General features: G+C 34.9%; 1 protein-coding gene across 1 annotated transcript; it reads left to right on the forward strand.

Moving 5' to 3' along the window:
- Positions 1 to 200: 200 nt before the first annotated feature.
- Oda (Ornithine decarboxylase antizyme) lies at positions 201 to 24,524 on the forward strand. The gene is given in 8 exon segments (XM_076132429.1): positions 201 to 441; positions 17,921 to 18,022; positions 18,484 to 18,490; positions 18,492 to 18,588; positions 19,101 to 19,228; positions 20,729 to 20,824; positions 22,115 to 22,227; positions 22,878 to 24,524. Coding segments are annotated over 8 exon segments (810 nt in total). The 5' UTR covers positions 201 to 331; the 3' UTR covers positions 23,035 to 24,524.
- The last annotated feature ends 1,173 nt before the right edge of the window (positions 24,525 to 25,697 follow it).

A 25,697-nucleotide genomic window follows, 5' to 3' on the forward strand; every position in this document is an offset into this window, starting at 1 on the left:
TTAAAAACACATGGTTTGCTTATGTGTAACGAAACGTTTTTATCGAGAATAGAAACGTCACGTTTCCGGTAGCCATTATGGAAAAATTGTATTATGCGACCAAATTCAGACGGCTCAAGCCACGTGCGTTTTGTATGTAAATAGAGGTACAACTTAACTTATAGGTTAGCACCTTTCGCTCGGACTTCAAGTTGATTATTCATCAAATCAAATCAATTTACACTTTGCTCGCTGAGTGTTTCGTGTGCACTACGCAATATCTGCAAACCCTACGGTCTTAACCGTGTTTTTCTCCACAAGTTACTTCAAGGCTTAACTACGATTTGCCAAGATGACGAAGTTAATACAACAGTTAAATTTTAGTAGTAGTATTAATAACTTCGCTAACTACTACGATGTTGCTGGTTTTGAGATCGACTCCGAGGAGGAGAAGAACTACTAGTGAGTACTTTTAATTTCTATTATACTGTTGCCTTTTGTTGATAAACACGTATTAGGGTCAATAGTTTTCGAAGAAGAATGTTTTGATTACTTTAAATCGGTATGGCGCTAATTACGTATCAATTTTACATTGTCCTTCTAATTCGATACGTCATCAGTGTATTGGCTGACTACCTTCATGTCGCAATCTTTATATTTTTATCTAACCTTTTTTTCACGTGGAGGTTATTGCCTGAGGAGGTTTTATTCGCGGCAGGCACGGCATGTTTTCGATTATGATCAAGTATTTCGTGTTCGATTTTATGTTGATATTTTTGGCGATATGATTTATATTCCATTTATAAGACGGTATTTATAGCTATCGTATTCAATTTTAAGTTGTTTACTCATGTAAGAAAGCGTTGAATCATCTGATGATGAATTCAAAAAGTATCTTCAACGGCAAAAGAACTACAATTTGCTACAAGATTTTACCTCTTCTAAACAATATTAATTAATTAAAATGAGGAAGTTACATGAAATACATTTAAAATTAAAATGAACATTACACAAGATGTTAATGAAAAACATTCTATTTTTAATTCATGCATCAATCTGAATTAATTCATTGTTTATGGTTACCATAAACATATTATAACATCATTTTTAAAACTGAATATTACATTTTCCTGGCCTTTACTCCCATCATAAGGGAAAAATAACATAACAATAAGCATATATAAAAATCATTTTACACTTAATTTCAACCCAATAATCAAACTTAGGACTTATGTACATATCACATTACTAGCCCCTGGTTTCTAAGTACATTTAGCGGTAGTTTATCTATTCAACACTGTTTTTGTATGAGTTTTAACGCTATTGAATAGATAAACTACCGCTAACTGTACCTCAGAAACCAGGGGTAAGACTGCTAAGACATCAAATAAACATCTTATAAAAGAATTAAGCAGGAATAGACTGAAGTGACTGACCTTTTTGAACAACAAACTATATATAAAAAAAACTCAATTGTCTATGCTAAGTCGCTCTCTAATAGGATGTGAAGCCATACTGGTTGCATACTTATTGCATTAAATAGAATTGCACATTGTTCGCTTATAGTGTATAATTTACATTCCTATATGCATGTGTTGTTTAAAAGTAACAATAACAATTTGTTAATATATGGGGGTAGGTAGGGACTACAACTGACTATGGTCAGTAAACAATCAGTGGGTCATGTAACCTTAATAGATAGACAAATTTAACCTATTAATGGCCCACTGCTGGGCAAGGGTCGATCGGGCTGTTGTAAAGAACAAGCAGCCTTACTGTGCACATTCTGGGTAGATGCTTAGTGTCATTTTAGGTTAGCATCTCTGAGCTTCAAAGTCTTACAAAAGTCACTCCTGGTTTCTGATAATGAAGATATACTTAGCCATATCAAAATACTTCAGTTTGACAGGTCTTACAGTGGTTTCAAAAACAACTTGTCTACTATACAATATGATTATATACATACATACATTAACTAACACTTTCTTCTCATATTGGTAGGCACAGTCAGATTTACACACCAATTGTTTAAATGCTTCATACAAAAATTTTGATCACAGCTAAAACCAATAACAGCTTATTTCTAACACAACTAGAAAAAGTAAAAGGAACCTTGGAATAGAATCTGAATCCTTAATTTAGAAGGCCAAGGCAACTTACTTTCTGTGAAACTTATTACATACTAACATGTATTGTTCTTCAACAAAGAAGAAGTTCAACAAAGGCAGTACTTATTCTTGATCCTTCATATTTTGTGTTCATTTTGCAATAACTAACTTAACCAGTGCAAAGTCTCATTATTATTATATGAAGTAAGTCAATAAGTATAGGATTTATTTAAAGATTTCTACTGGGAGTAAGTACAGCTATCCACATGCCACCTTTTATTAAAATGAGGTTGTGGGTCATACTTTTAAAGTCTATAAGACAGATTTTGGAATTAAGATTTATGACGAATTCAGACCCCAAAGAACTCACTTAAGCTGTTTTAGGATAGATACAAAGTCTCAGCCCGGTTGGTTTAAAATTGACAAAGTTTTATACAAACCTTCATTCCCGATTTTATCTCCTTAGAGGTAGAATTTATAAAAATCCTTTCTTAGCTGATTCCTATATCATAACATCTACCTGCATGCCAAATTTCAGCCCGAACCGTCTAGTGCTTTGGTTGTGCGTTGATAGATCAGTCAGTCAGTCAGTCAGTCACTTTTGTTTTATGATAAAGTCTTTAGACATTTATTAATTTAAAATGCATTGGATCAATCAGTAACTGTAAAAAAAACCCCTACCTTTCATCCACATACATACTCAATACACAAAAGAACACTACATACTTATACATATAAAACAGCATATATAAAATGACGTACACATCACGCCACGTGACGTCACAAACATGTCGAATCGTTTAAGAGTCTTGTTTTTGAATCAATCAGAACCGAATGTTATCAATTGATTTGATTAGATTGTGAAACATTGACTGTGGATAATTTTGATACTTATGTGTTGGTTCGATTCTCATAAAGACCAAAATATATCTGCTTTACTTATTTCTCTTACACATACATACATAAAATCACGCTTTTCTACTACTAGGGTAGGAGAGACCAAAGAACCCCACTTGGTACGGTCCTTACAAACTTCCCTAGATTAATTCGTATTCATGCATCTTGTCATACAGGAAGTTAAGAGTACTACAATTTCTAATACATTTATATTTATTTTCGAATGTTTTGATTAAGTTCTTTGCAATATAAGATTTTCCGGTTCCACAATTAAATGGTTTGTGACAGTTTACCACTTTTGAATAAGTGTTGGTTAGGCTATCAGGTGAAATTTTTTAGTTGTTATCATGCATTTAGGGCCAGATATCTACCGGATAAAATGACTGTAAACTCATGAATTACTATCAGACACTTGTCAAAGTGACCTTAAATGTGAAATCTGTCTTTTAAAAATAAGTCTAATATTTATGATTGTCCTTAAAGGGTGTTTTGTTGATTGATAATTATATTGATACCACAGTTATCATCGTAAATATGATTAGAAGATAATGATTACCGTCTGACTTTGACTGATAGTTTATTTTTTTTATTGGATTTAAACTAGTCAGGCAGATATTATTCCATTGGTGGGTCTGCTCTTCGAGCAAGTTCCAGAAACCTATGACCATAGCAACTACAAGGGTCTGATATAAACCTGGTTGATAAACAACGTGATTGTTATTAGCCACAATTGATAGTGGACAATTGATGGCCAACCTTGGACTAATGGGAGACTCATGACGTGAATTATATGAACAATTTGTACCTATGTATACGGAATAAATAATAGGCATCTATACTAATACTAGCTGACAATGCAAACATTGTTTTGATATATAAAAAAAAAAAGAATAGTGTCACTTACCTCCGGTTTCTGAGTACCTACATTTAGTGGTAGTTTATCTATTAAATAGCGTTTTTTTATATGAGTTTAACGCTATTGAATAGATAAACTACCGCTAAATGTACCTCAGAAACCGGGGGTAAGGGGTATAAAAAATAGATGTTGGCCGATTCTCAGACCTACTTAATATGCTCACAAAATTTCATGAGAATCGGTCAAGCCGTTTCGGAGAGTACGGTAACTAACATATAAGATTAGAAAATTGAGAATTTGTTTTTTTGGTTAAGGCGCTTATCTCAGGAACTACTGGTGCGAATTCAAAAAATATTTTTCTCTTGGATAACCTATTTCGTAAGGAAGGCTTTTGGCTATATAGCCTATGACCAATGATAGCAGAGTAAAAGTAAAAACTGTTACATAAACGGGGAAAATTATGACCCATTCTCTCTTATGTGACGCAAGTAACCGGCGGTCCTATAGACAAGATGTATGGATGTGAATGAGACAAGGGAAGTTTGTAAGGATCGTACCAAGTGGCGTTCTTTGGGCTCTGCCTACCCCTATGGGAAAAAAAGTATGATTTATGAACGTAGAAAATAATTTGCGATTTGACGAAATCGTTCTATACAAAATACCTAGGAATCTGAAACAGAGTATTATATTCCATTGCTAAGTAAAACCTCTCTAAAATTGCGCCATAACCTAGTTCTATGCGAATACAGTCCTTTCACTATCGGTTCAGTTGTTTTCGAGATCGGCACACACATACATGCACACTTCATTTATATTATGGTTCTGTTGTGACAAACATAACGCTGTGTTTATATTCGTTTGTTAAATTAATGAACGTTATAGTTTGTTGTAAATTAGTAAACTTTGTATGTTAGTCATGTGCAATCTCCAAAACTACTGAATCGATTTAAAACATTGTTTGAACGTTTGAAGACCATCTTAAATTGTATTTAACTTACCTTAGCTTGAGTTAATGATCTCTGGAAATCTGTTCATGGAGACAAAGTCGCATGGAAAGGCTATTTAGTTATTTCCGCGAACAAAGGAGAAAAATACTTGAACGAATTTGAGAGAAAATATAATCCTAACCTACTATTAATATAAATGCATAAATTAGGATGTATGTTTCTTTGTTACTCTTACACAAACTACAGAACAGATTTTGATAAAACTTGGAACTGTAAAACACATGAGATACTTTTTACCTCTGAAAATCTTTTCACGCAGACGAAGTTGCGAGCGAAAGCTAGTCAGATATATTCCGTGAAATAAAGATAATGAAATAACACTCGTGCGAGATAAGACGCCATTTTGTCTATTTATTTATAGATTACTTTTACCGTTTGTTGTTTATGATAAGTGAGAAAAACAGGCTTTTGCGTAAATTGTAATGGCGGAAATATGTTTTACAGATATGGGTCTAATACGTTACAATACCTTCAGATAATACTGCTATTGTGGTTTGAGTGGTATGTGACTGCTGGTTACGAGGTTCGATTTCCCGGTTGAGTATAGTGCAGTTGAGCTTTTCTAATTTATCTTGGATTTTTCTCAATAGTACCTATTCTATTTATCCCGGAGTTGAACATACCTGGCATATTGCAGTCGCAAACTATTATATAGGAGTAAAATTGTTAATGGTAGAACGTGGCTGTATTTCATGCATATCCCATATCTTTAGGTATAACAAGGATCTCATTGTTCCGGTTTCTTTTCCGATAAATGGGTATCTAGCGCCTATTACTAACCACCCGTTAAGTGATCAAGTTAAGTCCAGTTATTGTATGGCAAGATGTTTGAATGTGAATGAAGTAAAGTAAGTTTGTAGGAATGACAGTAAATGGCGTTATTTGGTCTCGGTCTGCTATGAAAAAGGAGTATTATGTAAAACATACTTCACTTTGACCTTTCAACCGTTTTATCAATTCTATTTATGTAATACTATCAACCTAGTTACAAGAATTGATTCTATCTAGAACATTCCTACGTTTCGATGATCGTATACTCGATATACTCGTACTTCTTAACTTGCCTAAGCCAAGTGAACTTGCTTAAAAGCCAAGTGAACGTTATGATACCTAAATACGGGAATTAAATTGTGGACTTCAGGACACCAACCTTATTAGCTTCAACTGTAAAAAAAATCTGGGCTTTAATAAAAAGAAAAATGCTGATTACGGGGCTCGCGTATTAAGCATCCTTTATTACAACCGTTTAGTGTTGATTAAAAATAATATATTAGACATAATTATCGGTTGTTTCAACGGTGAAGGAAAACATCTTGATGCAACCTTGCATGCGTGAAAGTTCTTTAGGACAATTCTTGAAGGTATACAAAGTCTCTGACCCCTAAGCGTGGTGGACTCAAGGCCTAACTCCTCTCTCATTTCGGGAGGAGACCCTTGCCTAGCAGTGTGACGATAAAGTTATTATTATTATTTTTTTGTCTCACTGCTGGGCAACGGTCTTCTTGAGTCCACCGCGCAGGCTACGGGTTGGGGACGTTGCATACCCTCTAGAAATGTATTAAAACATTTTCTGGGCATGCAAGGTTTCATCACGATGTTTTCCCTGTTCCAGCAGACGGACTTTAGTTTTTATTCAACTATATCTACGCTAAATTATTAATACCGTTCTGTGATTATGCTGTTGAATCAATTTCGAAAAATCACCTGTTAGATCCCAATGACCGGTCCCTACACCACATGATCATTAGTGGTTTGAGACTATGAGTCATCTGCTTATTATCAGTTGCATAACTTAATAAATGATAGTAAGTGACCCCTCGCTTCCCGCCGTCTGTCTATCGTGTGATAAGCTCAAAAACAAATGAACAATGTGGCGATTTTATGCCATTATCGAGTATTGAGTAGATATCGGGTTGAATGAAAAAAATAACCGGTGAATTTTGCGACAACTAAAGAAAATAGATTTTTTAGTCGAGTAGAAAGTAAAAAAAATGTAGGTGACTTGGTTGAGATATGACGATGATAGTAAACGAAATGTCTAAGCCTAGGGGTCTAAGATATCTTCCAGTTGATCGAAGGCTCGAACCCAACGTACTAACAACTTCTCGTGTGTGTGTATTACAAATAATATAATTATTGCTTTATCTAACCGTGATGAAATCTTGCATGCCATAGGGTTCTTGAAGGCATGCATAGACCCTAGCTCTTGGCCAGCGTGGTTGACTCAAGGCCTAACTCTTCCCAAATTACAGGAGGAGACCCTTGCCCATCAGTTGGACATTTATGGGTTAAATTTATTGATTTAATATCTATTAAGTCCCATTTTATTAATATACTTTATGCATGTACTTAAACAGCAAATGATTTCTTCATGCCTATCTAAAGCGTGCAGTTTCATATCGTATAGTTACATAATATAATTTTATTATTATTACATTAGCTTAGAATGATAAGTTGCACGTTCGTCACGAAGTAAGATAGGTACTTTGGTTATACGCTGATAAATAATTGTTTTGGTGATAAATACACACACACATACATACGTTATGTGTTATGTACTAAATGTCCTCAAAACTGCAGTTCGTGTGTATGGAAAAATTTGTATGTTTGTCACGTCAATATCCAGAGTTTAAGCTCTTATATAGCCTATATACAATTATGTGCACATTTTCCAAACGGGCGAAGCCGGGATGTGTAGTACTTAATACATATTTGAGCTGCGTCAACCAGCTTGCATCCACTTTCGTTTTTCTGTCTTGATCCCACTCGTGAAGTCGGCACAGCGTGTTTTCCCTTACGAAAAGATTTGGCTGATGTCTTTACAACCGGCCGATTGCCTTATGTTGGACCTACTTGGAGACCAGTTTGCATCCCCTCATAAACTTTAATAAAACTTCAAATATGTCATTCTGTTACGTGCTTTCTCCAAAACAACTAAACCGATCTCTCAAGTGTGAACTACATAATAATCGCCATTAAATACATACTTATTACTGCAATAAATTGATTATAATAATTATAATTACTCTAACCTCTCCGACCTGGTCATCATCGGATAAGCGTGGACTTTGATTCATTAAGTGCTTAGCAACATATTACTATCACGATATAATTACATGGTGCAAAAGATTACACAGTAATGTCCTCTGGAAAGATCAACATATATTACATACCTACATAAAATTACGTATTTTCCATGAGGGTAGCCAGTGACTACCAGTTTGTATATTAGGTCGGGGAAAAAGTCTTTTCGCATTATAGTATGTATGAACTTGTAATAAAATCTCTTTGGCTTCAAGAATCACAAATGAGTACACGGTTCGGTCTTCCAGTGAGCTCGTAAGGTACCCAAATATCGAGCTTTTTGTGTAGAGAAAAGATTTTATTACAAGTTCATACATACTATAATGCGAATAGACTTTTTCCCCGACCTAATACTTATAATGTTCTTTCATATTCCTACGTCTGACGATTACGTAGATATAAGGATCAGTAGCGCGATTTTCTGTCTGTCGACTAACTACCGATCAATATAGTATGAAAAGCTGATCAGAGGCCAATAGCGAATGCCATAAAAACTAATTTTGAGTACATTTTCAATGTCAAACTGTCGATACCGACTGTAAAAAATCAAGCTACAAAACATCTTACAAAAGTTTCAATATTGTAAAAGAGAAAACAATTTGCTAATAGAATTTTAGACTCATATAGTGCTTAAAATGAACTCTTCAATCATAGTTTATTTGTATCTAGGTATAACTTTTTTATTCCACTCCAGTTTCTAACCTTTTCAACCTATTTCAAAAGCCTTTTCCCGCCTTGTCAAAGTGACATCTGTCAAAATTCTCCCGCCCGCTGCCGTTCCGTTTATGAAAAGGGGACAATAGAACGCACTGGTAATGTTCCATTCAGCCAATATCGTGCCTCTGTTGAAGTCTTCGTGATATGAAACTGAAAGCCTGAAAAGGTGAATGTTGCATTGAATTTGGCACAATAGAAGGTTGGCATTTAGGTTTTAGAATATTTTTTACTATTTTCTACTCGCGACTTTAAGTACATTTTTTGGAGTAAAAATTATCCTATGTGTTAATCTAGTTTACAAACTATAAGTCTTCTAAATTGCATGATAATCTGTTTAGTAGATTTTGAGTGAAAGAGTAAGAAACATACTTACATACAGATCTTTTTAATCATATTTTATTATTATAGTTGAATTTTGTATTTTTATCGATTAAGTTTGGAAATTACTTGAATTGCTGTTAATAGAAACAAAAAATACAATGAATGGAAAAACTTGTAGATTGCAATTGGAATTATTTTTGTATTTAAAGACGCCTTCAATGCGCTTATCGATTAATTAATTAGTTAAATGAGTAAAATGGTTTGAATTTCAAATGAGACGGAGACGATACGCAGTTGTGACGTCACATATGCGCATATTGTTCATTACTATGTAAACTTCATACAGTAACGGTTTGAGAGAAAGAGACAGATATAGACTTCTCGCTCTTTTAACTAATTTTCATTTCGATTTCGAGTTTTTGTGCAGATATAATATTACTGTTATACCCGAAAGAGGTGTATGATATTCATTAACGTTTCGCCATTAACAATATTAGTCCGATGTAATAGGGGGCAAGTCTATTGCTATACACCAGGCACGTACTGTTAATTAGAAAAATACCAATAACACTGACTGAACAGTGTATCGAACCCGGGACTGTGGTCTCGGATCATACTAAGCAGTCGGATACACCACCGAACCATAGAGGCAGTCTCTAATTGCTACAGTTCCATCACATATTGCCATACAATTTCAGATTCTATCATATTCGTCAACTCTTTTTAACCCAGTAATCGTTAAAACGTGCGCTATTGTAAAACCGTTCATTAGATATTTAGATTATGCGTAGTGCGTGACATAATCAGTATTTGTTAACGCACGCGAGACACGCAATGGCGTTTATTCTGATGCAGAGTTCACGTTCATCCAGTATTCCATTCCAGTTCTGGAACAATCTGTTCGAGCACTAGAATGCGAATAATTCTGGATTACTAAATTCCTGTTGTGGTTTTAAAGTAAGAATCTGTCTGGACTTTGCTCATGCTCGATAAGTGGTCTGGATGGGTTAACTTCTTTATTGCACTATTCAGGTTCTGTGTTGCGTCTTACTGGAGCCAAGTACGTGTAATTGAATCGTAGAGTCATTTAAGTAAATGTAAAATAATTACTATTAAAAGTTTTTTTTTTAATCCAATTTTTTTGTAGGGCTTTGAGACAAAATTGACTATTTCAGCCCATTAATAGTTTGAGTAAGCGCTTAGTTAGTTCTTAGGGACATTTAGACAGTTTTAGAAAGATTTATTCTTTAACTAAACGCTGTAATAACAAGGAAAGCACACAACTAGATGGTCGGACGACATCGTGAAATGTGTGACTGTAATGGATGAGACAAACGCAGGATCGTAAAAAATGGCGTACTGAGGGTGAGGCCAGTACTCAACAGTGGGGAGAAATGGGGTCAATAGATAGATAGATAAAAATGTTGCATTCCAGTGGCACTTGTATTAGTTGTATTCCAATAACAGAACTGGAATCCAGCTGCAACACACAAACCGGGTTTATTTCGCGAAACTTCTCTACAACCTACTGCGTATTTACCAGCATCTAAACGGAAAATTCCTTCGAACAGTTCCACATTAATGTCAAGGTAGCGTCAGAAAGAAAACATAAATTAATCTCTCTGTTATCTGCACGTTTTAGTGGATCTCTGATTGTAACTGTAACTGTTTTATCTTGATTTTAATGGCGGTTTGGAACGAATTAATGTGGTTTTTGTAGTAGTTGATATTTAGCAGAAACAGTATGAAAAAAATGGTGAAAATTGCATTCTGGATCCGTTGCAATCTCAGCGACAATCGTTTTCTCATATTACCAACAATACTAGTATGGGGGCACGGCAGTGGCCCCGCAATGTTTTATTTTTTCTATACAGTACACTAATTATAAACATATGCAACATTAATGAGAACAAGAATGTATATACCTATTTTAGGACCCGCCAAAATTAACAGACAGGAGCAGAGACATCAGACATATTTATGCATTTTTGACAGGGGTAATATGGTACAAGTGTATCACGAGATTTGCGGTCCTGCACACGGTTCTTCCAAAGTTTAATTTAATTGCTAGTGCCCCTGTCAAAAAGGAACGAAAATTATGGTATTATTTAAAAAAAAAAATAATTGAGAAACAACTTGGCATAAAAATATTTCTATTTGTCATTTTTGTTTGCCAAACTAATGAGAAACAATTTATTTTTCTGCTCGCATAATTCACGTAAAATACAAAGTAGGTGATTTCTAATTCAAGAACATTCAACCGATCCGGAAAAAAACATACGGCGCAATATCCGCGAATTCTTTACTTAATAACTATTTTTTGTGTTGGCAACCTTGTCCCGGCTGAATGACGGGACAGCCACGCCCGGCCGCGATTTAAAAATAAATGTAAACAATTTGCGCGCCAATTGCATCACGTGACTTTTGTTTTTTATTTTTATTATCTGTGTAATTTAAATCATTGTTTTAAATTTTTCATTTTGGCTTTTTTTTCTACAAATATTTTGTTTATTGAATAGTATTTTGCCGGTCCTACGTGCCTTCTGAAACACGGAGGAAATAGACATGTATAAGATCGTCAACCATCCACGGAATACCCTCGTAAAGCGTAGCTTACCATCAGAGATCGATCCGCGCGGCTGATATAAGTATTTCTCAGTAGCAATCACATAACACCGGCGACTCTAGAAATCAATTTTATTGTGAAAATAGGCCATGGCACAGTTTTAATCTTGATGTTATCTTTTTTCCATGATCACCTTTTAAACAAGTTTCGTTAAAGCCATCTCGATTTCTGCAAGTAACGCATAGCCAGCCTGAAAAGCTTCTTTTACAAGAGTCCCTTGTTAATAAGCCACATTAGAAATGTAAGGGTAAAATATCTAGCTTAAATATGACTACTCTCCATTTCAAAAACAAAACTTCCCATGAACCCGAAATAAGGAATTGAACTGCCAAAAATGTAGACGTTCTACTTCAAACAAATAATCGATTATTCTCAAATACTTGGCACATATTCCCTGCTCCTTTACAAAACAATATCGGTTACCATTTGCGATTATATCCCGTTGTTGTAATATGGCAACGTTTCAACTGTTTGACGTAGAGATCTATATTCGGATTGGTTTAAGAAAAATGGTGTTGTTTTTGTGCTTTTGGATTTACGAAATTTCTTTTACATTGAAGATGTATTTGGGTATACAAATTAGTCTTTATAAATGGCAACACATCTTCAATTAGTACTGCGTATAATTTACAGTTCTCAAGTCAGTCGTAGTACCTTCAAATCACGACTGCCGTCCATAACTACTATTAGGTCGGGGAAAAAGTCTTTTCGCATTATAGTATGTATGAACTTGTAATAAAATCTTTTTGGCTTCAATAATGACAATCACACTATTCAATAGCGTTTTAACTCATACAAAAAAACGCTATTGAATAGATAAACTACCGCTAAATGTACTCAGAAACCGGGCAATAGACTTTCTGCTGCATTCATGAGATAGGCAAAAAATTCGTCGTTTTCTTGGTCAAATTCAAGACCTGCGTCTCCTTCCAACGTTCTTCTTTTATGATAATGCCAACTTAATTCTGACTTTACTCATTACTATTAATTGGGATTATATGGATCTCAACAGCATAATAAAAAATACATAATCCGTTCACCCCACTCATCGTCCCAGCAATTTCAGCAGACATATTGGCGATAATCACAAAATCGAATGATTCAAGAACTTTCCTCGCGTATTCAGGCCGAACTAGTGTATCTCATATCATAAATACACGCATTTGGCAACAACTATGTTTACAAAGATGTGACTGAATCGTTCCAATTACATGCCGTTTATTGCTGTTAGAATATAAAAGTGTGTTTTTAGAATGTGTTTACAACAATTTTGAAAAAGAAACTTAGGTTAACTGAATTTGTTTGCTGTTTTTGAACCTACATCCCCCTTTTTCCTGGTGACTTAAAGGCGAAGGTATCTAATAGCAATCTTGTCATTTCTCCATGTCATAGTGTAAACATTCCTGGAGAAATCCAGTTACATTTGTGGTTAGGGGAAGAAAATAATGACTAAGAAAATGACGTAGGGCTTTGAAAACGTTACAAAACACGTAGCTTCCCAAGAATAAAACAATTATCACAACAAAAGCCCACGTGAAAATAAACGCTTACCTAACGAAATCTAGGAAATTCCCTACCTGTATAAAAGTCCCGTGGATTCGAAACGTGAAAGTGCTGACGTCATTAAACACTCGCGCTATTATTTGTCTTTTTTTAGTACACAACACTGATGCTATTTTTGAACATTGGCAAGGCCTCGGCCGGTACTGTTTACGAAATTCAAATCAGTCGCTCTCCACACTTCGGACCGAACGCACGTGTTGAAAATAAAAACAAATTATTCTAAAAGTCGCAAATAAACGTAATATGCTGTATAACGTATACAGCATACGGGTATTTTTCAAAAAGTTACCTTTGAAAAACTGTTTTTTGATACCTTAGTTTTTACCGTTGTTGTTTATTTTTAAATTTAGTGAAACATTCCAGTATTTGTGATATATTTTTTGTTGATAATATTATACGAATTTTATTTCGTTTTATTTTATTATAGTAGAGTAGTTTTACTCTAGAAAACATGGTTGTCAAACTGTACGGGTGAGTGACTTTTATTTATAACTCTTAGAACTAATTATTTTCTCTTTATCAGTCTAGCTAATGAAAATTTGTATGAGACTGTGCTATACCAAAAAATGGAGTATATGGGAAGACATTTGTTTCCCAGCCGTAGTATGACGCATTCTACCAGTTGCATGCAATATGAGGGTAGTCAAACTTTTCATAAGATCTTCAAAGTAACATAACTATTAGTAATTTGAAATAGCTTTGCTATAACAATTCACACTCTATTTTGTATAGGCCATGATACATATTTACATTTTCTAGACTAAACTGTTAGCTTCTTCCCGCGATTTTGCTCTTGCAAAAGTTTTCCAAAAATAAAAAGCGTCTTGTAAATCAGACTCTAGTCTTTACATTGTTTGTGCCTCAAATATCAGTCATCCATCCTTCTGTCTTAAACCTACGTGTTTACAACAAAGTAGCTAGAATTTCAAAACTTATTGCTTGAATTGGAATTAATACTACTTTATCAATCATCAATCAATTAAGACGAGGAATTTTGATACATTAGAACTGTTTCGAAATTTTATTTGAGTCCGTTTGTTTACAAACTCCCATACAAGAAGTCATCTATATTTCACCAAAAGCATATTATCACAGGTCCATTCACCTATTCTAAATATAGAGTTAACATACCAACAACAGGAAAAGTGTCTGCATATCTGTTTACCTCCAACTACAAAACTGCTGGATCGTTGTCAATGAAACTTGGCACGGATGAATCATAAAGAGTTATCAAATTCCTAAGTTGTTTTGTTGGGATACTCTTGGCGTGTGTGTTGGATTATTATTAGAAAGTTTCGGGTACTATACTAGTTATTTTAGTATCTGAGGAGTAAAATCAAATCGTAATTTATTAATTTAGGTCAAATATTGACACTTATGATATGGCATAAGGCCATAGTAAGCATAGTATGGCAATAAGCGCGCCCCATAGGACCCTTATTGTGGCACAACGCGCGTCTGCCTTCACCTTCGGGTATAAATAATATGTTTGTAATGTACACAATAAACGCATAAACTTTGACAAAAATTTTATTCAAATACGAACGAAAATATGTATTTGGGATCTGCAAAATTTGTATCGAAACATACAATATAATTTGTATGTTTGTAAAAACTATATATAAAAAGGAAGTAATATAGGAAGATGACATAAAAATATCTTTAAAAAAATATTGAAACAGTTAAATAAATAATATTAAATTTTGCGGTCGTTAACCGGTTTTCAACGGTAATTGTGTTCAACCTTCAGTGCACGTGTCATGGTCAGGCGTGACACGTGCACATAGAGAGGAAAAACCGGTGCTCATCGAAATACTAAGTTACGATCCTTCCTGTGGATTTTTTTGAGAATATTTTGAGTTTTTTTCCCGTTAACACTTATAATTTCATAGTATTGGTAGCCTATGTCTCCGGCAGTTCTCTGAAGTTACAATCCAATAATATTTATTAAAATTAGTGTTTCTTTATTCTAACTATCAAGGTTTCAAAACAGCGTCTCGAAAAGCCGAGCAGTTTCCGAGTTATGACTATAAAATTGTTTTGATTCGAATGTGACCTTGTAAGGAAGTAACATTTGGTTTGTTTTGGCTCTCTTCGGCGTTGTATGTAACCTTGTAATGACGTCATGGTACAGAAGTTTGTTTGTGTGTAGACACAATACTTTGTAATTAAGACTTTTGATAATCTGAAATTCTGAAATCATTATGAATGTGTATTGCTGAAACATATTTTTTCTTGCCTTCGCAACGTAAAGTAGAGTTATAATTTTGATGTTGTCTAAAGTTCAATTAATTATATTATAATGATGAAAAGAAAATAGGTTCAATAAGAAATATTGTAACAAAAGATGACTCTTCATAGCTTCAAATAAAATGTTATGAAAACATAAAAAATATACAGAACAATAAAAAACATTTTCCTTTTTAGGGCGGTTAAAATACGAGTAAATAAAACCAAACCTTATTCATCTGAGGGTAGGCAAAGAAACCCACTTCGTACACCTTTTCATAAATGTTCGCTGAAAAAAACAAAAAAAAATCGTTCTTCAAATTTATCTACACGTGATAACACCATCACGTGTCAGCCTTTTTAATCTAGATGTCCTGATAGGCCTTATCCGATACGTTATCTGCTGGATAAACTATCTTAAGATATAAATAAACAAATTATTTATAGGTGAGGCAATATTATTGGGATTTTCCATAACAAGACTTAGTTTAACTGTCAAACTATTTATATAAAACTGTTGATATACGATGTTTGCTGGTGGGTAAAAACTAAATTTTAAGTCTTACTATGCAGTTGTTAAGGTTTAAGGAAAGAACATTTTTTCCCGGCAAATACCCGTAAAATTCATAGGGACAAGATTGAAATCCAAAATGACCTATTATTTCACGTCTAACGTCTGAACCTTTTTGAGTAATTTTGCAGAATTAAAATTTATCTCGGGAAAGATATAAAATAATCACTTATTCACGTCCCATTGCTAAACTAAGTCCCATAATGAGGAAGGGGACTTTTGAGTCCAAAGGTACCTTTTTTAGAAAATTCTTGGGCATGCAAGTTTTCCGTCGCTGAAAAAGGCGTTGGGGTTAAAACGATGTGACGTTAAACGTTTTAAAATCCCTAAATTTTCGTAGGCATTACGCCAAATACAGTAGATATTATTTATCAAACAATACCAAATGTGCTGGCAGTATTATGTAGCTAAACTTTTTAACGGACACTCTTGGGTACCATCCAAATGCGGGTACTTTGATATTATTTAGTGTTACCGTCTGGCTTTTAGTTATGATATGTTTGCATGAGATATACTAGTACCTTTCTAAATGGCTAATGGAATGGTATTTTTAGAGTATTCCAGTGGACTCTAAAATTAATAAGAATAAGCGTTGAAGGAAGGATAATGAAATTAAATGAAATAGTAGTTTGTTCGTCAGCTGGCTGATAAAAAATCCTTTTTTTTCTTTCTAATACATGACATCACATTATAAAAACTTATTAAAGTCAAAGAATAGGGCTAATTACGTCAGAAATATAAGGAAAATGACCAAAATTATGACGTCATTGCTTCAAATAAATTTATAGCCGTTTTCTTTATGCGTCGGAGTACAGTCTGCGTTCAGCCGTGTCGAAGTATTATTAGTCCCACTGCTGGGCAAACACAAAATCTAACGTATACAGGAAAATATATAGTACGTAGTACCTTTCTAGAATATTCAAACTTAACCATAACTATAAGACTGAAAACATCTATAAATATAAACCACACTCTAGATAAATTATCATCACAAACAAAACTTATCATATAATCTCTATAATTGTATGAATCCACCTAGAATCTTAGTCAAACAGTCACATTATAACTAAATCAAATAACTTCAAGATTTCAAACTAAACTGACGTGTTTTGTGAAACGTATTTTCTTAAAATTCTCACCAAAAGTATAATTGGATCTCGAAAAGCATATTCAGATATAAATTAAAGTAAATTGTGATATAGAACATATTTTCGGCAGTTGAAAAGCATATTTGTAACGCAAAATTCAAATTTAGAAGCGTAAAACTCTAATTCGGAAAGTGAAATTCAGATTTGGAACGTAAAAGTGATCGGAAATTGCGAAAAGCATATTTAGAATTTGAAAAGAACGTGAAAAGCTCATTGAGATTTTCTTGAAGTTTCTAAAGTAGTTCAAGATGCCTTATTACGGTATGTTTGAGAAAAAGGCAGGGGATTTATCGATGTTAAGTGAATATCTTCAAGTAGATGCCTTGTACTTAAACCTTGGAAAAGGGTAGGTTTAAAATAAGTACTTACTAAACTACTATTGTTATCCTTTTTCAACTGGGAGAATAGAAAGAGAGGGATGTATTGTCTTTTTTCACTGGTATAAATAGACGTACGAATTGCGTATCTGTTTTAAAAGAGACATTACTTTTCTAACTGTGCTTGATTCATAAATAAGATGTTATTCTTCCTCAATTGAAATAAGGCGAACGCGTCAATTTATTTATCCCATGGTTGTTCATCCTAATTAATTGATGCATTAAGTTTACCTATGTATCGCTGTACATGAAGTATAAATAGGTAGATAACGAATTGATGTAAATTCAAACAACATAGGGACCGCGGCGGTCATAGCGAGCGCTCAAACGCGCACGCAGACCGCCCGGCTATATTCGAAATCTAACCTTAATGAGAATTATGAACGGGTTTATGTATGTATTACATAATTAAATGTATGATGTTTGTATTGTTACAGTGGTGATGGCGCGTCGCTGAGCGCCGCGGGCAGCAAGCGCTCGGCCCTGTCGGCTTCGGACGCCGAGTGCTTCTCGCTGTGCCTGGGCGCCGGGCCTCTGTGGTAAGAAACTGTTATTATATACAATACTAGATTTTGTTCGAGACTTCGACCGCGTGGTTTGTGCCTTAGGACATAATTTTCATCCCCTATTTTATCCCCTTGGGGATAGATTTAATCAAAATCATTTATTACCGTATTCCCATGTCATAACGTCTACCTGCATGCCAAATTTCAGCCCGATTCGTCCAGTGGTTTTGGCCTGTGCGTTGATAGATCACTATCTTATTTCTGCTCCGTAATTAAGGTATTTTGGCAAAATAAAAGCAGTACCACGCCACCACACCACATTAGGTCTTCCAGACCACACTTGAAATCAAAACACTTCTCTGAAATTGGAGGGCTTGCAAATTTATTCAAACTAGATCAGCAGAACAATAAGATCAGCAAATAATACAGTTTTTCATGTCCTAGAGCTAGTTTCTTCTACAATTAGTCATAGTTTGATGTTGTTTTGTTATCAGGTGGTCCTGATGTCCCTGCTCACGGCTCGGCACCGCCCGGAGGGGTGAATGGCGGGGCCGCGAGCCCCGCGACTCCATCAACACCCACCCACGACGACAACAACCGTAAGTACATCCAACCATCTTTTTTAATATTTTTTTTATTTGCAGGTAACAACCATCTGTTTTATTAAACAAAAGTATACCCATTAGGTAAACCCTGTATTAAAATATATTTAACCCGTTCCTGTGTACGACCCTTCTACGTCGGGCTAAACCAATAAATCAGATAGGAAAAGAAGGCTAGTCTATACTATGAATTACTTGATTCCAAACTTGAACTTTCATGGCGACGTTTTTCTATCTGCAGACCATTAGGTGTATAACATTATTTTTTCGAAGTAAAAACGTGAGAATAAAGCGTAAAAAAGAGGCGGTTTTCATTTCTCAGTACAACGTGGTAATACATTTTTGCACAATTTCTCAGGAATTCACAATATTTTATCACTTGATTATTACAAAAATGATTGTCATGACAAAAAAAACTTGATTGACATGACAAAAATGGCACAAACCGACCTTTTTTCTTCAAAATCATCGTTTTAAGAGTGTTCTTGTAACGCCAGTGTATTGTGCAGGTGACTTGTTGAGCGCCCTACTATGGGGGAGCGCCAGTTCGCTGGCGAGCAGCGCCGAGAGCCTCATCACCGAGCCGCCCTCGCCCTCGCACACCCACCCTGCGCTACACCAGCAGAGGCGTGAAGCGGTACGTACCAATTATTAAACTAGCCACAATCAGCGCAAGAGGAATCTTCCAATTTTTTTTTTTTTTTTTTTTTTTTTGTTAACCCGTACTGTCCCATTGTTGGGCAAAGGTCTCCCCCAAAATCTTCCATCGGTCCCTATCAACGGCTATCTCACGCCAATCCTCCAGATAGATGTCCAAGTCATCGCTCCAACGTTTTCGTGGCCTACCTCGACGTCGTCGGCCCTCAGGCGTCCATTTGGTCACGATTCTTGCCCACCTATCTGAATGCATCCTGATGATGTGTCCTGCCCAATCCCATTTTAGCCGCGCAGCCTTAGTGCCCACATCAGCGACTCCCGTTTTTGAGCGGATTTCGGTATTTGGAATTCGGTCTGCTAGTTTAATACCTAAGACGCTTCGCTCTATGGCTCTTTGGCAAACCTTCAGCTTGGACTTTTGAGCTTCAGTCAGCGACCACGTTTGAGCACCGTAAGTTAGGACAGGCAAGATACACATATCGATGAGTCTTCGTTTATGTATCATTGCAAGGTTACCCTTGAGCAATGATTTCATTGACCAGTAGCTTTTCCAGGCGTTTTCGATACGGCGATCGATCTCTTTATCCTGCCTGTTTTCGAAAGAGACTAGCTGGCCAAGGTAGATATACTCATCGACATATTGTATATCTTGCCCGTCTACCATGACCTTACGCATCGTGCTGTTGGTCATGACCTTAGTTTTGGACCGATTCATCATCAGTCCAACCTCAAGGCTTGCCGCGCTCAGATCTTGGAGCATGTCTTGCAGTTCTGAGGCGGATGATGCAAAGAGGACGATGTCATCCGCAAAGCGTAGGTTTGTGAGTTTTCTGTCCCCAACCTTGATTCCTTTTGACTGCCATGAGTCTGCTAGGGTTTTAAATATCTCCTCAAGAGTGCCTGTGAAAAGTTTGGGAGACAGTGGGTCACCCTGTTTGACACCTTTGTCTATTTTAAATGTTGGTCCAGGGCGGCTGATTTTAATGTTTGCCGTGCTATTAGTATATATATTACTGAGGAGGTCTATGTAACTTTGATCTATTTCTTGTTGTGCTAAGGCGGTAAATATGGACTTATGAGTGATACTGTCAAATGCTTTTGTATAATCTATGAAAGCTAAGTAGAGCGGTATATGAAATTCAGAGTGCTTCTCTATTACTTGATTGATGGTGTGTAAGTGGTCAATTGTTGAATATCCTGGGCGAAAACCGGCTTGTTCGGGAGGTTGGTGAGAATCGAGATAACCGTCAATTCGGTTGTAAATTATTTTTATAAAGGCTTTATAGAGGTGTGGTATTAGACTTATAGGTCTGTAATTATTGATGTCAGTCAATCTTTCAATATTATTTATTTTTTCATAGCTCATGACCTGTAGCGCGATTCTGTATAACTATCGAGTATCGACAACCGGCTAGCAATCGAGAAATTCTGCATGAAAAACAAGCTTGTGCTAATATAAGGTTTTTATTGAAATTTGCAGGTGATCAGTAAGATCTTGGAGCGTAAAGACCGGCAGCCAGTAAAGATCGACTTCAAAATATTCCTCACTGAGAATACAGTCACTCGCTGGGAAGCTGTAAGTAACAATATCTCTCTGTCTGTACGTTATTTTGTAACTAACCTCTCTTTTTCACCCACGGCAGTAAGTGTATCAGATAACTTTTAATAGTAAAAAACTTCATCACAGAATGAAAATAGTTAATATTGGTATACTAACGGTATTGAGTGACCTATCAAACCACTGCTTACTTGTTTGTTAAAGACAAGCATACAATTTTAACAATATATAATATTAATTGACTGATATTAATTTGACTGCCTCTGTGGCGCAGTGGCTTAGGTCGCCACGTCGCCACCACTGCGTCGGAAGGTCGTGGATTCGATTACCACACGGAACAATTATTTGTGCGATCTACAAACAATTGTTTCGGGTCTGGTTGTACTTCGTGTTACGTCTTAAGTCCCCGCGAGACAAGACCAATTTTTTGTGGGAGACCTTTTAAAACGAAGAAAAAGGCTGACTAATAAATCTAACAGAATTTATCTATAGATCATATTATAGCGTAATTATAAACACAAATGGCCTAGTACTATGGACCTATTTCACGTTATATAACTATTAAATTATACTGCGCCACTATCAGTGCAATGGAATGAGTACATTGACATTAATGATAACCTTTTATGTACTTAGTATTATAATATACGTATATAAGCCTAATACAAATAGTAATGTTACTAGCATATTATGCATTTTCTTGGTATAAAAACTTGTCGTAACAAATTCGGCAAATTTTGGGGCTACAAACACTGATATGAATACGACAGTTTACTATGATAAAAATTTTATCAGCCTACGAATTATTTCTGTATATACAAATATCTAGGGTATTTAGATTGACTCGACATCGTCATAATATGATGTATTTAGTTAAAAATCTAAATTGAAACTCGACATGTGCAATAGTTTAGCAATAATAAGTGTGCCTTTGCAGGTGTGTTAGTTTTTATCAAAATAATTTTAAAGTAAAAGCTAAGAAACTTATTAAGTACTTACCTAGCATAACAAAATTTAGCTTAGTTAGTTGATTTCTTAAAATTATCCTCAATAATATTGTAATCAATAATCATTTATTCACATCACTTAATTTCATACAATCTAAATTACTGATCCTGAAAAATACCAGCCTAGAGGTAAAAATCCCACTTGCATAATCTACCTTACTGTAAAACTCATCATAATTTTACTGATTCTGTGAAATATCAGCCAAGAGACAATTAAATCTACACCCATCTACTCTACCTAACTCTCCACAATTTTCCACAAATACAGTTTATATAAAACCATTTGTATGTATGTTTGTAGGTGGTACAAGGCAACACCATCTACCTGCGCATGCCGGGAGTGCTGCAGTCCGGCAGCAAGGAGAGCTTCATGCTGCTTCTTGACTTCGCCGAGGAACGTCTTGGTTGCTCCAAGTGAGTATTACACTATTCAATCAATTATTGTATCAACCACATTGTAAAACGTTTGGCGATTGAAAAGAGTAGCCATGAGTTTCTCGCTAGCTCTTCTTATAAGACTCTACCCCCTTTCCGAGCTAGTGGTTGATTCAGTAATTGTAACGACTATCTTATGTGTCAATATTTGACCTAAATGAATAAATGATTTGATTTTGATTATTTCATTTAAGGTTAGGATAGCATATTCCGTCTATAGGATAAAACCGTCATTTTCAATTAATAATAGAGTTGCAGCGTTTGTGGATTGTCGGTAAAAGGTTTAGGCAACAAGACTTAGAAGAATCAAACCACACAAGATGCAGAGATAATCTTTCTTGAAGCTGTTTTTTAATTATACTTAAGTTCATTGTTATGTAGTGAAGAATTTGGATTCTTTAATTACCCACCACTGACAAGCTATTGACAATTTTCACTGAAAATTGTGGTTACTCGACCAATTATATTCTGCATAAATAACTGTAAAACTATGAATGCGAAAGTAACTGAATCGTACCCAGTGTTATAAGTAGCGTTACAGAAAACATTGCGTAGTTTCAACAGTAAGAAATTGCAATCATCTGAATTATAACTGCAAATATTTATTTACATTTCTTTCTTTTCTTCAGCTGCATCATCTGCGTTCTGAAATCCCGGCCGGACCGCGCAACGCTGCTCCGTACTTTCATGTTCATGGGATTCCAACTGCTGCCCCCCAACTCCCCCCTCATGCCGCAAGAAATCACCAACCCAGAGTACATATTCTTGCACTACAACATGCAGTAACACTCGAAAATTTCGAGTTATAACAAGTCGGAAAATTGACACTATAATCACTTGAAATTTTCGAGTTATAACCCAACATCTTTCAGACACTCCGACTTGAATAACTCGAAAATTTCGAGACATCATCGCGTAGTTAAAAAACGTTTATTATAGAAAACAGTATTTTGAAAGTTGCACGTTTAATCATATTAATGAAAATCACTGGGCTTGCTTAGTATGGCGTATCGACAAGTCTTAAAGTAGTTTTAGATGTTTAGTGTATTATTGTATTGTGTTAATGCGAATTTCTTATGGATAGTGGCACTCAAAAGTTCGTTACTTCTCGAATCATCTTTCAAAAACTCGACATTTCGAGTTTTGTCTCATGTGGCTTGAAAATTCCGAGTTAGTATTAGTAGCTTGAAAATTTCGAGTTTTTAGAACGAATTTTAGTATAGTATCAAAAGAGATTCGTCTTAATTAATTATATAAAAAGTACTTTTATTTCTACGAATTCAGCTTTGAATATAACGCTATCATGAGCTGTTTACTTTCTCAACTGAATGTAGTATGTTAATTCTTAAAGTAATTAATTTCTTTAACAAGTTATTATTACATATATTATTATAAAATTAAAATATGTATTGTCGTCGTGTTTAATCATTATTCACCCGCTCCGGGGTAGAGCGAAAAAAAATAAAAAATGAAACAAAAAAATGTAAAAAAAAGTTAAGAGTAAAAAAAGATTTGTAAAAATATTTCGGATTTCCACCTTTCACGAGTTTCGACTTAGATTTTTTTAACACCTATCACGGCTATTACTTATGCTAATCCTATTTTAATTTGGGTATAAGCATTTTAATCCAGTACAGTTCGAAATATTTTTTTTCTGTCAAATCTTTTGCGCATTGACGATTTTTAGGTGACAGTTAAAAATCGTGACTGGGCACTGTATCTTATAGATTAAGCATTAGTTTTAGTAATAAGTGGTTTTATGTTAATATTTTAGTATTAATATTTGACATATTATGAAATATATAATTCTGTGTACATGTTATTCTCTTGTTCGAGTTGAAACATCTACGAAAAAACTATAGGCGACAGAATTTCACTTATTCGCCTCGACTTCTAAATATATAATTTCCTGAGCCAGTGGGTCATTAAACAGATACTAAAAGCATAATTTAACACCTATTTTATATGTTTTTTTTTCGTAATTCCACGATTAGATGCCAGTAGTTTAAACTACATTTCATAAATGGCTATAAAAACATGATAATCCCACTATAGGTCTAAAATTTCAGTATTATTTAAGCCACATAACATCTCGATGGTTATAAAGTAGTATGAAAAAGAGACTAATATGTACTTAATTCCTTGTAGCATACTTTTGCATGGTCCCCTGAATTTCAGTATTGATCACACATACATTTTGTTTTGATGGGACTTCGTAGTGTTAATGTAAGTCTATTGTATTAATTGATAAATGATTAAAGTTAAATAATAATCAATTTTGACGTTTTATTTCGTTTTCCCCAATATAAAGATAATTTTAAAGATAGTATACGCCAATATACTATGTTAGTTATTACCACATTCTGAGGATCGCACCGTAAATAAATATAGAATAGTACCTACAACATAATAATAGATCGATTTCATTGTTTTAAACCGGGTCATTTAGAACTATATATGGTTGGTATGCACTTGAAGTCAATAGATGGCGTTAGTTCGACTCAAATTACTTCAATATCGTCCAAGAGATGGCGTTGTTCGTAAAAATACTTCGTTTTAAATTACCTTTTAAACTGAAAAGCGAGTTATTTTAAATATAACTACATAATACTAGTATATATAAATCCCTCTAAAATCATACTGACATACTTATCACCTCAAAATAAAACACAAAATCTTTTCCAACAGTATTTTTACGTAGTTTAACAGTACTTTATTATTCTTTAATATAATATTCACAGTTTCCTATAAACTCTGAAGTAGTAAGTGATGTCTCCCTCGGTCTGTCGCTCGGAGGGTATCGCCTCCTCGTCCACCACCTGGAACTGCTGCTTGTCTATGTGAGGGAAGAATGTATCGCAGTCGAACGAAATTTATAACAAGTATATCTTGAACTATTAGGAATATCATATTATTATATACCTGTGATTTCAAAGCGAGTCATTTATCAATATATTTTGGTATGCACTTGAAGTCAACAGATGGCGTTAGTTCCACTCAAATGACTACAGTATCGCCCAAGAGATGGCGTTGTTCGTAATTTTTATTTCGTTAGCCTTTCAATTAGTAACATTTATTTTAACTATAGCTACGTAACACTGGTGTCTATAATACTTCAAAAATCATACTGACATACGTTTCACCTCAAAATAAAACACATAACATAGTTTAACAGTATATTATTTATTTTTTATATAATATTCACAGTTTCCTATATACTCTGAAGTAGTAAGTGATGTCTCCCTCGGTCTGTCGCTCGGAGGGTATCGCCTCCTCGTCCACCACCTGGAACTGCTGCTTGTCTATGTGCGGGCAGAATGTATTACAATCGAACGAATTTATTAGGGTCAGCGCAGACCAAGAGGAGCGCAGCGGAGAGGATTTTTTTAACGCACTTGAAAATCAACTTTAAATTAATTAAAATAAAGTGCATAATTGCTTGAACCTGA

The sequence above is a fragment of the Anticarsia gemmatalis genome, chromosome 27 (assembly GCF_050436995.1).
Source record: "Anticarsia gemmatalis isolate Benzon Research Colony breed Stoneville strain chromosome 27, ilAntGemm2 primary, whole genome shotgun sequence".
In the NCBI taxonomy this organism is placed as follows: Eukaryota; Metazoa; Arthropoda; class Insecta; order Lepidoptera; family Erebidae; genus Anticarsia; species Anticarsia gemmatalis.